The 17398-nt window shown below is 41.5% G+C and overlaps 1 protein-coding gene across 2 annotated transcripts; it reads right to left on the minus strand.

The window, feature by feature from the left end:
• Positions 1–1182: 1182 nt before the first annotated feature.
• Positions 1183–15030, minus strand: ccdc18 (coiled-coil domain containing 18). Of its 2 annotated transcripts, none has more exons than XM_026150282.1 (24): positions 14178–15030; positions 13667–13803; positions 13342–13448; positions 12094–12222; positions 11800–11896; positions 11582–11703; positions 11147–11426; positions 10894–10981; positions 10219–10436; positions 9836–9946; positions 9615–9746; positions 9325–9459; positions 9096–9173; positions 8866–8982; positions 8604–8771; positions 8076–8218; positions 7520–7683; positions 7198–7411; positions 6971–7070; positions 6721–6858; positions 4581–4709; positions 3908–4045; positions 2640–3083; positions 1183–2545 (listed from the first exon to the last, which is right to left on the minus strand). In XM_026150282.1, exons 1-24 carry the CDS (start codon positions 14353–14355, stop codon positions 1793–1795), a joined length of 4320 nt encoding a protein of 1439 aa, XP_026006067.1. In that variant the 5' UTR covers positions 14356–15030; the 3' UTR covers positions 1183–1792. The 2 variants fall into 2 exon arrangements, with proteins under 2 accessions (XP_026006067.1, XP_026006068.1); XM_026150283.1 differs by having other exon boundaries at positions 1184–2545; positions 14205–15030.
• Between the last annotated feature and the right edge of the window lie 2368 nt (positions 15031–17398).

The following is a 17398-nucleotide window of genomic DNA, read 5'->3' on the forward strand; positions in this document are numbered from 1 at the left end:
GCTTTCAAACAAAACTGTTATTTTCTCACATCTATACACATTTTCTAACAAATGTTCAAAATATCATACACAAATTATTACCAAAAATATTCACTTGTCTGCTTTCACATGTGTATGAATTTGACATGCCATAATCCATAGGGTTTAACATGACGTCAGCTCAATCTTTGCAACTATAATAGTTTGAACTCCCCTGGGAAGCGTTGGGAACATGAAAATGTCCAAAATGTCTTGGTATGCTGAACCAGTTCCTTCAACTGGAACTAAGGGCCTGACCCCAACTCCTGAAAAACATCCCTACACTATAATCCCCCCTCCACCAAACTTTACACTTGGCACAATGCAGCCTGACAAGGACCGTTTCCCTGGTAACCGACAAACCCGGACTCATCCATCAGATGAGTTAATTCATCACTTCACAGAGCACGTCTCCACTGCTCTGGAGTCCAGTGACAGCGTGCTTTACACCTCTGCAACACTTTGCATTGTGCTCGGCGATGTAAGGCGTAGATGAAGCTTCTCGACCATCGAAACTCATTCCACGAAGCTCACGACACTCTGTTCTTGTGCTTTCGAGGTCTGTAGCGATTAATTAGTGAAAGATGGTGACCTCTGTGCTGGCCCTGTTCTGTGATTTCACTTGGACTACCAATTTGAGGCTGGGTAGCTGTCATTCCCAGTGACTTTCACTTTGTTATAATATCATTAACAGCTGACTGTGGAATATCTAGTATGGGGAAATTTCATGACTGCACTTGTTGCACAGGTGGCATCCTATCATGGTACCACGCTGTAATTAACTGAGCTCCTGAGAGTGTCCCACAAATGTTTGTAGGAGTCAGCATGCATGGGGGCTGAATTTTATATACCTGAATTCAGCGATTTTGATTGTAAATTGGTAAAAGCTGATCCCAAAACTCAATGAAGGCTGATCGTTGCTCCAGTTTGTGTTACGTAACCACAGAAGTGCAAAAGGCAGTTTAACCAGCTTGAGCCCCACCCCCGCTCAAATCAGTCTGAGCCAGAAATTGTTCTCTTCTGGACACAAAACAAGCAGTTGCTCTGGTAACATGACCCCACAGTCACCAACTACATGGGAATAAGCAAACAAAACCAGCTCTCAGAAGAATAACTGAGAATCACAAAGTGTTTTATATAAAACTCTTTAATTAAATTAGCTTATTTAAGAACACATAAATATTGGTTATAATAAAAAAGTACACGAAACAAGAATGCTACAATTTGGAATAAAACATCACAGTCTGCTATAGTAGTGGTCATCTTAATAATAATGTTGATGAATGCAGAAACCTATTTAAACAACAGAAATGCAAAACGACTCTCCTCCTCTCTGACGTCCCTCTAAAAACAAAAATTAACATCCATCATTAGCACCTTCTCTCTATAAAGCCTCCTTCAGTGTCTATGTTTCATGACCTTTGATGACCTGTTAGTAATAGTGATGTTGTCCTGAATAAAATTTAATTTCCTGTAACAGAGCAGATAATTCAGGGACACAGGTTTCATTTCATCACGGCTTTTCAGTGGTCTTTGGTCGCTTGGTAAAAAGTGTGATGTGAACCAATCAGGACTCAGTGACATTTAAATTTAAATGTGACGACAGCTGGGAGGCCGTTTGTTTTTGCTGCCCGCACCACCCCTCGAACCCATCGAGCAGAACAGAGCAAATGATGCAAAAAAAGAAGTGAAATTTTGCAGGAACTGTGCATGTTGGTGAGTGTAAATGACCAACTAACTCACCGTTAAATGAGTGTTTTAACCTGAGGCGGTGTCATGTATGTGGTAGATTTATGGATCTCCATAAAGAAGGATCTTCCTGCATGGCCAGTGTCTGATTGACAAACTTCAGCATGCCTGTCAGTGAACTCATATCAGCCTGTTCCTCCTGACCCACCAGAGTGCTCACAGACTCCCTCCTCGAATCACTGAGCAGCTTGCCTTCATCCCTCTCCATCACGATGCCTTCCACGTCTGGATTTCTGTCACTTTCTCTGTCCACCATGTAAGTAAGCGGGTTGAAGGAGTTATCAGAGATTACTGTGGCATCTGAGGCACTGAGGCCCTGCCAGCTGTGGTCCACTGTGTCTGGTAAAGAGGAAATTGAGTGTGACAAAGACTCCCATGGTTGCTTACTCAAAGCCTCTCTCAGTGTGGCTTTTACGCTCTCAGGGAGGTCCAAGGAGGAGTCAATACTGCTGCTCTGCAGCCAGTCACACGTTTGTCGGCTCTCCGAGAGATGAAGAGCCGAGGTGGGTTTAAGGTTTGAGCGAGCAGAGGGTGATAAACACATCTGCGCATGTGTTGGGGAGCTTAGGTGTGTGGAATGGGCATGAGGAGGAGAGCTGATAGTCGTCTGAAGCTTTTTGGGGGAGGATGCAGGGGAAGGAGCAGAGAGGCAGAGCTGGGGAGAGTCTGTGACTTTGTGCAGAGAAGAAAGAGAGGTGCTGTGATTGTACAGATGTTGTCGGTCTGCAGCTCGTCCCAAACTGGAGATCCTGGCCTGGAGACGAGCCACCTCAGACTCCTGCCAGAACAGGGGAACATTAGCTTAAAAAACAAACTATCATAAAGAACTTACAACATGCAACTTTCATTATGCTGACTAAAGAAAGCTCTACCTTGATGAGGAGGGAATCACTGGAGGTCTCCACGGACTTCTCGGAGGCATGGAGCTGACTCTGGAGCTGGGCAGCCTCGACTCGGGTTTGATTTAGCACAGCAGTGAGATGCTCCAGCTGTGCCTGCAGACGACTGTTCTGGGCTCTAGTTTGCTCGTAAAGAGTCCTGCTCTGTTCCAGCTGAGTCTGGCTCTGAAGGTGCTGTGTCTGGCTCTGGTCTAACTGTGATTGGAGGTGAGTAGCTCGCTTCCAGGCGTGCTCAAGCTCCGTCTTAGTTTGGTCCAGCTGGGCTTTGGTCTGATCAAAGCGGACGCTGACTTCTTCGAGCTGGGTCTGGCTCTGCTGAAGTTTAACAGTGAGCTGTTCCTGAGAGGAGCGCATTGTGGAGGAGATCTGCTCCGAGACTTTGAGGAGCTGGCCTCGAGTCTCCTGAAGAGACTCCAGCTGGGAACAGAGTGAAAACAGACGCGTGAGAAAAGTGCTGCTTTTTTCCCCCCAATGACAGAAAGTTTAAAATAAATTAGTTAAATGGAACCTGATATATGAAATATAAATATGAGCATTATTGTTTGACTGCTTCATGATGTGGTTTTGATGTGTTCTAATAAACTCACACTAAACGTTGCAAAAAGACAAAGAAGCAAAACCAACATGTTCTCAGCTATGCGTAACAGAGATGAAGTAACATGAGAAAAGATACTATAAAATAAGGAAATCATATGGCGTCACTGATGTGTAAAAGTCAAATATAAATAAAAAAGAGGAAAACAAATCAGACTGAAACAGGAACAATATTTAGGACTACAGAACATGAAAAACCACAAAGGCTTAAACACATACTGACTCACGGACAGGAAGCTGACAGAAATAGTGCTGACCAAGAAGTTTGGGCTCTATTAGGATAAATCCACAATAAGTGTCTGAAATTTACTTCTCAACTCTCTGGAAAACTGAAGAGGTAGATAAAATCCAAATGTCACACAGATTATTTTAGAGGCCAAAATAATAGATTGGGCTTTGTGTCACATAAATTAAATTAAGTACATTTCATGGAATTCAAGATTTATTATTTAAGTTATTAGTTTTTTATCTTTGGTGCAAACACATCAGGTGCACCATCAAGTGTTGTGGACCCTGAGTTAAATTAAAATCAGCAGATCTAAGGCAAACTCTACACGGCACACAACGTTGAGGTTTCCCATTAGAACAGTCTACAGTTAGTTTACTGTTAACAGAGCAGTCTGTCACCAGTCTTGAGACAACAGTACCTCTTTGCTATGCTGCTCCCTCTCCAGCTCCAGCTCCTGCTCTAAGCCGGTGACCATGCCCGGAAGCCTGGCCTCCGACTGCAGCCAGCGCGCCTCCTTCAGAGTCAGCTCCTCCTCTACGGCACACAGCTGGGCCTCCTGCACACACACCACAGCCAAATTAATGATAGAAACCGATGTACAACATGAAGAAGAGGGTTTTTCCTGCATAGATATAATTTGTTCTGCCACCAAAGGAAAATCAGTGGCCTTTAATTCAGTCACTCATGAACTCCAGCATACTTTATAAATAGCAAGAAAGAAGAGGAAAACAAGTAGACCTCTGTTAAGTATGGTATATTGATTTTAACAGAAGTTAAGGCAGGAGGCCTTAAGACCCCTGTTGTTTAATCCAAACCAATCATGCTTCATTCCCTAAAGGCCGATTCTGCACCAGGAGAAATCCTGTAATGTCATTAATTACTTAATGAATGTCACTGATGCTTCCTGCTGATAGCAGTGAACACACTGAGCATGAGCATCAAGATTGCTCAGTGGCAGACCAGCGAGCTGCTCTCAGGTCTCACTAAGTGACAGTTTGAACACCCCCACCAACTATTACCTTACACAGGGACATGCAGGCAAAGCTAATGGATCTAATATGATCAAGAAACAAACAGTGTTTTGACGATACCGTCTCTTTGGTCTGCAGCTTGGAGGCATCCAGCTCTCTGCTCAGACCCTCACAGTGACCCTGAGTTTCTTCAAGCTCTTTGAGAACTTTCTGAAGTTTCTGCTGACATGCAAACAGCTCCTGAGACTCCTGACAACACAAACACACACATATGCAAAAAGACAAAGTTGTGGTCAAAAGTTTACATGCACTCATCATTGGCATGAATGTCGAATGACTGTACAGGGCTCTGGACTAACTTTTTGCCACGGTTGCACTGGTGCGCCTTTTTTTCTTAGGCGCACCAGCACAAAACTTAAGTGCACCCAAATTTTTCAACCACATTGCTTAACAGCTGTACAGCAGACATTCTTTAATAACTTTAAAAATAAAAAGTGAGCACACAAGTTTGAATTTTATGTGGATTTTCTTTGATCCAAATTAGGTCAAAAGTATAAATACAGACTCAAATATATACTTTCATCCCCATTATTATTTGGTTAAATGCCCCCATGTTGCACTTTGACCAGACACTCTTGGCAGTAACCAGCAAGCTTCTGGCATAATACTGGGTGAATATTTAACAACGCTTTTGGGCAAAATTGGTAGAGTTCATTGAAATTGAGGTTGGTTTCTTGGCACTGATCCAGCCTTTAAATATTGTCCACAACTTTTTCTAACAGGTTTTAGTTTGGGGGATGGGGAAGGCAAGCTTAATGCTAGCCCACTTTATCCATTTCAAAACCAGTTTTGATCTCAGTTTGGTGTAATTGTCCTGTTGAGACATCCTGTTTTGTCCAAGTTTCATCTGTCTAGCTGCTGATTTGAGGTTAAGTTGAAGAACTTAGAGGTAGTCCTCCTTCTTCATTATTTCATTCACTTTGAGCAATGAACCAGTACCACAGGTGGAAAACAGCTCCACAGCATGATACTACCACCACCATGCTTGAGAGATGGTACAGTGTTCTTAGCTCCAAGTTTACTCCTCCAAACATACTTCTTATCATTGTGGTCTCAATCTCTGTTTCTTCTGACTAGAAGGTATTTGACTCGTCTATGTGGGCAGCTGCAAATTTCAGTCGGGCTTGAAGGTGTTATCCTGAAGTTCCAGCAGTTTCCAGTTCATAGTAGGCATCAGCCTTGGTGGTTCCTGGGTTGTTCCTGAACATCCAAACCAAATTCCTCTCATCTGAGAGTGATGGTTTCGGTCTTCTTCCAGACCTTGACAAGTTTGAATAACTTATATTTACCTCCAATTGTTTGAACTGAATTAGCAGTTGTGTAGACCTTCTTAACTTGTGCAAATCTACAATACTCCTTCTTAGATCTTCTCTGATTTACAATCCAATGAGTCCTGTCACACAAATCCATTTTATGCTGGACAAGAGAAACTAGCAGAGGTCAATCATGATCACTAATGAGAAGGTAAGCCTTTGTTAAGTTCAAAGACAGGAACCACTTATTAAATGTTTTAGTGAGTCTATGTATTTATTTGAGCCTGTGTGTATACTTTTGACCTTGTGTGGATTAGAGAAAATGAAAAATAAACTGAAACCTGTGCACCCGATTTTGTTCTTTGAAGTCATTAAAGATGTATGTTGTATGATCACTCCATCCTGGAACCAGAGCAGTTCAAGAAAATCATTAAAATCCCCAAATTACCATGACTAGTGTATGTAAACTGTACATCAGCACAGTGTGTTATCTAAATCATACCAATCATGAGTTCATTTTCTAACTCTATAACTGACTCTAAACTAGATCTGTACATCTCTTCAGAGCAGCTGCTTCTGTTTACCCAGACTACAGCATGGAAATTAGATTTATGAAGTAACAACACAAGATAAATGCAAACATAAGGTACGCAAACATTCGTGGAACTGACTGTGTTTGATTAACATCTCATATTAAAGCTGCTCCATATCCAAATATCCTACAGTTTAATCTAGCTGCAAACAACTTGATGAAATATGCAGCACAAAAAGACTGAAAGATGCAAAAAGGGACGTAAACATCGTTCTGTTTTTTGTTTTCTTAGTGAGAAGAAGCACACAAAACATTGTCAGTTCATTCATTCTATTTTCCCATTCTTCTAATGCCGGTCCAACTGAAAAATATCCCTCAAGGCAAACCCAGTGACACACTTGCTCTGAGCTCTGACCTTCATGTTTCTGTCAGTGAGCTCCCTCTGTGCGTCCCTCAGCTCTCTCTCTCTGGCTTCCAGGCTCTGCTGCAGAGACTCCACCTTCCTCTCCAGCTCCTGCTTGTGCTCTTTGATGGCTACGTCCAGTTGGCCAAGCTGAACACAACAGGATGTCGAGAAAGAGGAAAATGATGAGTCATGGCAGCAAACTATGGTACGGATTAAATGAACTGTACATCAGCTATGCTTGTGTGCGTCTGGGATGTACCAGCTTTGCTCTCTGTTGGAGCTCCCCCTGTCTTTCCCTCAGGGAGTTGTCCATGTCTAAAACCTCGTGAGTTCTCTCCTCCAGCTCCCTTTGGGTCTCCCTGTAAAGTCATACACACAAATACTTACAGCATAAAAAGACATTATTAAATGTTAAACAGCAAATTATTTTCTCTGGATAAATACACAAAACAGATCTCATCTGAGCACATGACGCCATGCTCTCACCTCAGCTGGACAGTCAGTTTTTCCACTGAGGCTTGCCGCTCATCTGAAACCTTTTGGGTTTTCTGTAAAACATCCTTGAGTTCCTGTAGTTGCTTCAGAGTGTCAGCCAACTCGTTCTGCACCATCTGCAGCTGCCCCTCTAAGATTTCGACTTTCTGAGAACAGCTGCGCCGATCTGCCTCACTACGATTAAGCGCCTTCTCCAGATCCATAACTAGGAGGGTGAGAGGTTTGTTAAGTTGTGTTTGTGTTAATGCTCCTAGTATTTAAACAAGATAAAAGAATTCCACAAAACCTATGGAGAAAAACAAACACATCTTACCAATGTCATTCTTGCTGATGAGTTGGCTCTTTATGTGCTGCAGGCTCTCCTCCATACAGCTGATCTGAGAAGTCTTAACACCGACATCCTTCCTCAGACGCTCCAGCTCTGACTCCTTGGACACTAGCTCCTCCCTGCACTTTTTCACCTCTAATGTGAGATGTCTGCAGACAAAAAAAACCCCACAAATAAAAAAAAACAAACCATTATCTTGCAAGAAATTAGGCACACTTGCAGTTTTATAAGATTTAATTCAGCACAGCTGGAAAGATGTCCATGTCTTGGGAGTAGGAGACCCTCCAGAATTTTTAGAAACTAAACTGGCTCAGCAAATATTTCTTTCGATTCAAACTCTTAAAGTGCTTTTATTTTCTTGCTCCTTTTAAAGTGAGAACTGTAATGAAACTTTAACAAACCTCCATACAAACTGCATTAAACAGCTACAAAAGCGAATGACTGTTACGCCCATAATACCAAGCTTTGCATTTTAAAAAGCAAACATGGTTCTTATAACTAAAACTAGAGCTATAGTTTCTCTTATTTTAGCTGTGCTCACCTCACAGACTCTGAGAGCCGTTCATTCTGCTGGTTTATCTCCCGCAGCTTCTTCTCCTTCACCTGATTATCTTCCTGTCTCTTGCTTAATTCTTCCTGCAGAGACACTCGGGCTCGTTCCAGCTGCTGCTCCAGACCCGACACCTGCAGGCAGAGAGTACCAACAACAACATACACTTTGATTTGAATTATTGTTATTCCCTATGAATAAAAATAAACAGCAAACTGTTACAGTTTTACAAGCCGTATAAATCAGGAGACGCATCAGAAAAGATACTTAAAAATAAAAGTTATCGATGAAACGTGTCTAAGAAAAGGTCTGAATATTCGGGTACAGTCACTTTTCTGTGTGTTCTGAAGCTGTGTAATCTTTAGCATTTTCCATACATTCAACTAAAAATATGACAACAACTCTAAACGTACCACCTATAAATACAAAGCATAAATTACAATAAAACATGTATGCAAAATGCATTTTTCCCCAAGTTTACCTTCTAAGTGAGAAGGTTTTTGCTCCGTCTTAGCTCACCTGCCTGTGCAGCTGGCTTTGGCTCTCCTCCAGCTCAGAAACTCGAGCGCTGCTCTCTGTGAGCATGGTCTGCTGCTGCTGGAGAGAAAGCTGCAGCTGCAGGTTCTCCTCACTGGAGCGCTGACAAACCAGAGTGGTGCTGTGAAGCTTCTCCTGCAGAGAGGACACCTAAAAAGTAGGGAAGGAGTGGAGAACATGTGCCTCAGAAGTGGGTTTTGGATGAATTTGCATGAGTTTTCCTGCATTGTTACCAACACTGTACCTTCTCCTTGTTCCTCTCCAGCTCGGTCTCGTAGTTCTTCTTCATCTCTTCTATCTGCTGCAGGTATGAGTTCATCTCTTTTCTGCATGCTGACAGAGACGACTGCAGCTCACACACCTGGTGTAGAAACAAATTGGTAACTGCAGTTGTTGATGTGGTTTGATTCCTGGCTTGTTCTAGAAGTTCATGTCCAGTAAACCAAATCTGTTAGCAGTGTTATTTGTACACACCTTGGCTGCAGAGCGAGCTGCCTGCTCTTTGAAACTCTGGAGAAACTCCTCGTTCTGTCTGACTTCCACCTGCTTCTCCTGAAAACAATATCATTTCAGGTTTTTCATTCATAAACAGCATATGTACTGTGATGCATGTCTATTAAATGGTTCTCCGACTTCTACCGTCTACATGTCTTCTTCTGAAACAGAGGATGCATTTGTGGTCTTATGCTACAAGTGTTCTGACCTGTGTGAGCTGATCTAGAGAGTTCTGCAGCAACAGAGCTGTTCTCTGAGCCTCGTCTCGCTCCCTCTGGAGGGAACTCAACTCCTGCTCCATCTCTGCCACCCGAGGCTGAACCTCTTCCAGAGACAACTGCAGCTGCAGGAGACAGAAAATAATCTTACTACAAGGAATATTACAGTGCAGATTATCTCCATCTTTCCTCTTCTTTACCCTTTGGTTGCAGCACATTTAATATTACGCAGTATGATTAAATTCATAATACAGAGGTAAAAGACAAAGCTGTAGATCACCATTTGTATTCTTTGTTGCTGCTCTGTGAATTGGTGAGAATGAGACTGCTGACACTTTTCCAGAGACTGCTGATACTCTCGTTGCTTTTTGGTCAGCAGTGACTGGTAATGCTGGACGCTGCTGGTCTTCTCCTTTAATCAAAATGAAAAAAGAACCAAAGTGTGATTTGCCGTTGACTTTCTAAAAGTAGAAAAACTACATTTGAATCATAACCGCGTACCTGTAATTGAGTCTCCAGCTCAGTGTTTTTCAGTGCAGCCAGACTGTAGGCTGAAGTCTTCTCCTGTAACTGCTTTTCCAGTGCGGCAACTCGTGCCTTCTTCTTCTTTAACTGAGTTCAACAGAGACAGTTAATCTGTAAGTAACAGTCATGACTTTTGAAACTTGGAACAAAAGCTTACTGAGCTATAAAACTCGCTGTACACTTTACAATCTAGTGATTTATTACCTAAAATACTATACTATAAAATACTATACTGTACCCTTTGGTACATTTGGCTTGAGTTGTTCCAATAAAAAAAATCTGTAAGTAGAAATAATACTGTATGTGCTACACTGCTGTTAGCACTGGTGTGTGTGGAAAAATAAGAAAAAGTGTGTTACCTCTTTCTCTGTGTCTGTGGCTTGTTTGAGTTTGTCCAGCAGCTCTGTGTGGAGGCTCTGGTAGTGGGAGGCTCTCTGGGCCATGGAGCTCTGCAGGGAGGAGATTTCCTCCTGGGCCCTGCTCAGACGATCCTGAAGCCGCTCGATCAGGTTGCTCTGTTTCAGCCGCTCAGCTTCCTTTGACTGCAGCACTCGCGTGAGCTGCTGGTAGCCCTCACCTGCCGGGATTAACAGAGAGGACTGCAGTTGATGCATTTTTCTTTTTTCTGTTTTTTTTTAGGCATTTTTATGGATAGATATTGGAATTTATTTTTAACTTTACATTCCTTTTAAAACATCAAATCATTAACTAGTTCATAATTTATTCATTATACTTTGTTTTTAGTCACTCCCTTTAAGGGTTCACCACAGTGAACTGGCTCCATCTCATCCTAAACCCTAGCATCCTCTCCTCTCTGCATGTCCTCCTTCACTACACCCACAAGCTTTACTCTTTTTATTTTTTAGATTAAATAATTTCAGAGGCTGGTTTTAAACTCTTGCATTTTAAACTACATACACAAAGTGCAAAGAAATAAACTGTTAGTAATCAACAAATAATTTCCCTTTCAGTTTGAAAAAAAGAAGATGAAGAGTATGTTGCAAGTATGAACTGATTAATCTGATTGAGCCTACCTGGCTTTAGCTTCATCAGGTGTGCAGCTCCCGTATAGTCCACTGGGGGCAACATGCAAGGACTGGCACAGATTTGACCCAAAGTACCCTTTAAGAAGAAAAAAAAAGTGTGACAACAGTAACCATGTCTTTGCTTTGCACGATCAGCCATAAAGGGCGGCTTGTTTTGAGGAAGCAAATAAAATAATCACGTAGCACAACCTTGATTCAAAAACTGGGTAAGAACACAAACGACACACAGACGTCTCCCCACCTCCCGCAGATGCAGCAGGGACAGTATGGCCTCCAAGCCGGCCAGCTCTGTCTGGCTCAGCTGAGCCTCTTTCTGGCTCTGGGCGACCTTCTGCTCCTGGCTGTGGGTCACAGCCCGCAGGTCTTCCAGTTCCCTCCGCAAAGAGGCCACATCCCTGCACTCTGCACCTCGCTCCATAAGCTGCCGCTCCAGGTGCGAAGCTTTATGTCCAGCCTCTTCAATTTGGTCTTGGAGGCGAGCGGCCGCAGCCTTAAACTGTTTCACCTCCTCCGTCAGCTGACTGCGAGATAGACGAGGAGAAACTATGCAGATTAAACATGCTATGCAAGCACACAGAAATTTCCTTATAAAAGACAAAATCATCCCTTTTATGATTATTAGAAATCCTGCGAGCAATCAAAGAACTACATAACGATGCAGTTAAATTAAAAGTACCTAATTGTCTGTCTGTGTTCTGCCTTCTGTCTCTCCAGCTCAGTGCACTTCATCTCCAGCTCCTCTTTCTCTCGGTCACACTCTATGAGACTTCCTTTTAGTTTGTTTTCACTCTCCATCACCTGAAAACCACAAACCAAAACATATATTTCTGATGTTAACATGCAAGTAAAACTGTGTTTTTTAGTTTAAATCAATCAATATTTCAATAAACACACCCTTTTAAGCTTAATGGAAATTGTAGCCTTATAATCTTTGAAGGCTTCTTTGAGCTTCTCTGCATTTTCAAGTGCTTGATTCCTCTGTTGCTCTGCCCTGCAAGCCATGGTGTTGCACATGCGTTAGTAAAATACAGTAAATAATTCAACTAAACATAAGAAAATGTGATGCCCAATACAGACAGTCATACAGACAAAACACACTGTACCAGATTGTTTTCTTTTATTTTCACTCATATTTTAAACTGTACTGATTGAAATCATGAGCAGAGCTGAGCCTGGATATAAGCCCACCGTTTTCCTAACGCCGTCTTCTTTTCCAGCTCCTCCCTGAGTGTGCTCAGCTCTTCAGTAAGAGTCGCTACCACAATGTCGCTGTGAGCTGCAGCTTCCTGACAACACTCTGCCCTCAGCTCTGCTGCCCTGGGAAACACAGACAATACAGGTTATGCTATTAATGCCAAAATTAAAGGCACAGTTTCAAGAAACAAAAGGCAAACGTAATAAGTACATCTTGAAAAGCTCGAATAAAGAGCCACATTTCCACCCAGAGTGAACTTGATCTTTTGGGGACCTTTTTAAAGAAACTGAAAGGTTCCAGCTTGACTTACTCAAAAGTAAATAGAAACAGAATGCAATGATTTGCATACTTATAAACCCATATTCTATTTTATTAACAATAAAAAACAAATTAAATCTTTAAACTGAGAAAATCTACATATTTGAGAAAAATATTAACTCATTTTGAATTTGATGGCAGCAGTATGTCTAAATAAAAACTTGGGACATGGTCATGTGTACCACTGTGTAGCAACCCCCTTCTTTAACAACAGTCTGGAAACATCTGGAAACTAAGGAGACCAGCTGGACTTTTGGGAGAGGAATGTTGTCCTGTTTGTTCCCATCTTTGCCTGTTCCAATTTGTTATAGTTTTCATTTCATGATGCTCCAAATGTCTCCTGAAATATGCAAGGCCTTCCCTTCTAGATGGGAGCATATGTTGCTCTACAACCTGTATATACACCTTTCAGCACTGACGGTGCCTTTGCAGATGTGCAAGCTGTTAATTTCACAGCCTCTGATCCACCTCCAGGCATTCAAAGATGCCTTTTGATGGCTTTACCTGACCACAAACAGTTTTCCACTTTTCGTTAGTCCATTTGATGAAATATTCGCAGTCTCGCAACTTTACATTAAGGAACATTATTCTGAAATTCCTCCACAATTTGTAGATTATGTTTTTGTTTTGTTTTGTTTTTTTCAGACTGGTGAACCTCAGCCTCTCTTTTTATGCCCAATCATGTTACACACCTGCTCCCAACTAAACTGATTGTAAACTGTTCCTCCAGATGTTTCTTTTCAGTACCACTTACTTCTCCACCCATTTGTTGCACGCATTCCAAATTTTTTCAGATGTGCTGCTGCCATCAAATTCAAAATGAGCTAATATTTTTCATAAAAATCACTTTAAATGCTTGAGCTATGTTTTTTTATGTTCTGTTAAGAATAAAAACCTTGTGGATATTTCAGTCAATGACATACTTAAGTTCTTTGGCCTGAGCCTCCAGCTCCGCTTCAAGCTGACGAATCTGTTCACTCATGACCACCACATTGTTGTGAACCCCAGCCCTAGGGCCCCTGAGGTAGACCTGCAAAAGAACACAGATAACCCATGTGTACACTTTCTGCTAGTTATTACGGGAGACTTGTCATATCATATTTGACATTTCAAGAAAAAAACACTGAAATCTAACACTAATTTAACACTGCATTCATCTGCAGCAGACTAACCCACAGTCTTTAAAGATTTAACAAGCTCCACTTAAAAATAATAATAAAATTAAAAATCACATGTGTAATATCATACCTGAGATTTGGAGGTAGCCATTTCATACTGCATTGCATCCAGGTCACTGATGAGCTGCTCATCCTGCAGAGTCAGACAGGCGTTTTCCTGCCGCACACAGCCAACCTTCTTCCTCGAAGCAGAAATGGACTCCATCTCTACAGAATAAGTGTTGAATGATGATGACAAACAAAGGCATGACACAGGAGTGGATGAGAAACGTTTATTTTTTTTACCCTAGAGCTGCTATGTAACACTAGATCTGCTCATTTTTTGAACAACTTACTCAGTTTTATGTGTATAGAAAATATAGACCACTAACCAGCCCACACCTGGGTAGTCACCCTTTATGCAAACAAAACTAGCCCACCAAAATAGTTTCTCTCATTTGAGGGAACAATTACCGAATTCATGGACGTGCATACCTTTATACAGCATGTAACATAGTCCGATGTGACAGATAATGTGTAAATGATATTCAAACACTTTTTTTCTTAGTCTTTCACTCAGAAATAACTCCATTGCCCTTTACCTTTGACTTGGAGGAGGTGGGACCTACCAGCAAAAATCCGTCTCTCAGCCGTCCCACAAGATATTATAACATCAGGCAGCCAGGACTGAACCTGTTCATCACCACGGCCATCTGACTGACTGCAGACCAGCGAGAGGAAACCAAGAGAAGAGGGTGGACGGCTCGAAAACAGAATCATACTACATATTTGCAGGTTTCTGTTACAAAAAACACCAGCTACAGGTTGGGTCTCTGTGATTACTCACCTCAGCTTCTGTGTAGGCTGAGCTCCCTCAAACCGATTAGCTCTTTGATGTCAAACATCAGACTATTACCGGGTGCATATTTAGCTTTCCGGCGCTGAAGCAACATTTACCGCTTGTGTGAACGGTTGAAAAGCTCCAGAAGACCTTTAACTTCATCAGCATGTGGCTATGTTTTAAGTATCCGAGGCTACACCAGAACAACTACGCTCGCTAAATGTAAACAGTGTTGCTCGATGGATCAACAGGTGGCTAACTCCTCAACCTTATCACTGTTTTCACAGCAAAAAGCCACCAAACGACCCACAGGCAGCATTAACTTTTCAACTAAAAATTTACTTTTTATTGTTCTTACGCTATAAAAGCATATCATACGCATTTATCGTTTCTACTGTGACAAATCTTTACACGTTACCCTATGCAGTTGCAATGAAGGAGAAGGTATCCAAAACAGTTTGTAATTCCTAGTCTCCGCCTACAACTAACAACCAACCTTGCTATTGGGTAATACTGAGTTGCCTGTGAATTGATTGGTGAAGAGGGATAGCCGCGAACAACGGCGCGTGTGGTGTGCCAAAAAGTGATTGCCTGCCAAAAACTGATTTCCAATGTTTCTGTGTATTTTTTCTGTGTAATATCTTTACGTATGTTCGTAAATAGACTTCGGTGAACAGGGTTTACAAAGGGGTTATATATAGAATTAGTTGAATATAGTTGTATCTTTACAATTCTGTGTATTGTACTTACATTATAACCAATCCTTTATCCCCACTTAAAATATTTTTACAGAACCATTGTAATATTTGTTGCCATTTGTGCTGTCCTCTTGGCGAGCTTACTCTTACAAAATACATTTTTAATGTTAATGAGATTTTTTAAACTGCATAAATAAAGGTTATATAAAAGTCACTGCCAAAAACTGATTGCGACTTGCCCCTTGGCAGCTCCACTGTGGCCTCTCCTTCTCACAGGAACTGCCAACAGAGCAGGTATGAATGTTGCCTGATGGGACATACACAACTCACAAGTTCCTGGCTCTCACGGCTCCTGTGCAGCGGGAGCATCCATACTCTTCCAACATAGTGCAATGGCTCTTCTGGCTTGAAGTGGTCCATAGTCCAGTAATTTAGTTTGTTTTTCCGGTTGCGTAAATTCCCTTGGGTATATTCCAAGTACACAGAGTTTACCCTTTAAAGGGATTTTTACCTTAAACACTTCAGACAGACATTTGATAACATCTTTCCAAAATTCCTGGATTTTAGGACATTCCCATAAACATTTAGTACAGATGTCTGGAATATCATTGGACATATGATAAAGCTTGGCAGGTGTTATATAGGTTATTATTGGTTGCAGTCATTTTCATCCATGTCCTCTTGGATCTCCCTTCTCCAAGCATCCAGAGTCTTTGGAGGGAAGCATCAATAAATTATAATATATAGAGAGAAAACCTTTTCCCTTTGTATTCTTAACACATACCTCCTCTATTTTTGTTAATGGTGGAATTCAGCAATCTTTTGCAGTTTTGATGACAAATTATTTTTCAGTTGTAAATATTTAAAAAAGTGCTTTGGGGGTGTTAAATGTGTTTCACATAACTAAGCATGCTGTCTGCATATAGGTCTTTAACTTTTTTGAATACCTTTATTTTTCCATATTTTAAATCCTCCATAATTTTCACGAGGCGTAAACTTTTCATTTCCCCAAATAGGGGTGAATTGCAAAAGTGATGGAGGATCGCCCACATGTTTATGTGCTGCATGCCAAATTATAGTTGTATTATTCAAGAAAGGGTTCTTTGTACTCTTTTTTAATGTCTTAGTGTCTGAAGAATATAGAAAAGTGTTTAACGGAAGATCTGGAACAGATTTTTGCTCAATGTCAACCCAGGCTGGAGGTGTTGTTGGGCAGAAATAATGGGTGGCTGATGTTAGTTGGCCGGCCATATAATACCATCTGAGGTTGGGGACTTGGAGACCCCCTCTTTCATAGGGCAAGTAAAGTAGTTTTAAGCAGAGCCTTGCCTTCCTATTATTCCAAATAAATTGGTTAAATAGTTTGTTTAAAATGTAAAAAAAAAATGAAGTTGGTAGAGGCAACGGAAGTGTTTGGAAATAATATAAAAATGTTGGTAAAATTGTCATTTTTAGGATATTTATCTGGCCTATCATAGATACAGGCAGGTTTATCCAACAGTTTAGCGTTTCTTCTTACAAGGGGATCATAAATGATTGAGGTTATGTCCTTGAGGCTTGGGGTAATCATAATGCCTACATATTTAAGATAAGATAAGATAAGATAAGATAAGATAACCTTTATTAGTCCAACACGTGGGAAATTTGTTTTGTCACAGCAGGAAGTGGACAGTGCAAAAGTTATGAGGCAAAAATTAGAATACAATAAGAATAAATACAGTACACAACTGTACAGAATAGAATAAAATAAAATACTATATACAGTAGAATAAAATAAAATAAATATACAATAAGATAAAAATAGAATACAAATACAAATACTATATACAACTGAGTAAAAATACAACGATGACAGAAAGGATTATTGGACTTGGTATTAATGCATATGTATGGATGTGTGTGCTTGATCAGTTAAAGTCTTTATTATGGAGTCTGACAGCAGTGGGGAGGAAAGACCTGCGAAATCTCTCCGTCCCACACCGTGGGTGCCGCAGTCTCCCACTGAAGGAGCTGCTCAGTGCTGTCACAGTCTGCTGCATGGGGTGGGAGATGTTGTCCAACAGGGATGACAGCTTAGCCGCCGTTCTCCTGTCACTCACCACCTCCACTGGGTCCAGAGGGCATCCTAGAACAGAGCTGGCCCTTCGGATCACCCTGTTCAGTCTCTTCCTGTCCCCAGCAGAGATGCTGCCGCCCCAGCAGACCACACCATAAAAGATAGCAGAAGCCACAACAGAGTCATAGAAGGTCTTCAGGAGTGGGCCCTCCACTCCAAACGACCTGA

Source organism: Astatotilapia calliptera, chromosome 18 (assembly GCF_900246225.1).
Source record: "Astatotilapia calliptera chromosome 18, fAstCal1.2, whole genome shotgun sequence".
In the NCBI taxonomy this organism is placed as follows: Eukaryota; Metazoa; Chordata; class Actinopteri; order Cichliformes; family Cichlidae; genus Astatotilapia; species Astatotilapia calliptera.

Excerpts from the sequence above, each read along its gene's own strand:
- ccdc18 (XM_026150282.1), bottom strand. The coding sequence starts at position 14,355 with ATGATTCTGTTTTCGAGCCGTCCACCCTCTTCTCTTGGTTTCCTCTCG. Across the intron at positions 7,412-7,519 it reads CATCAGCAAGAATGACATTG|TTATGGATCTGGAGAAGGCG; the intron begins GTAAGATGTGTT and ends TCACCCTCCTAG. Across the intron at positions 6,859-6,970 it reads TCCAACAGAGAGCAAAGCTG|CTTGGCCAACTGGACGTAGC; the intron begins GTACATCCCAGA and ends TGTTGTGTTCAG.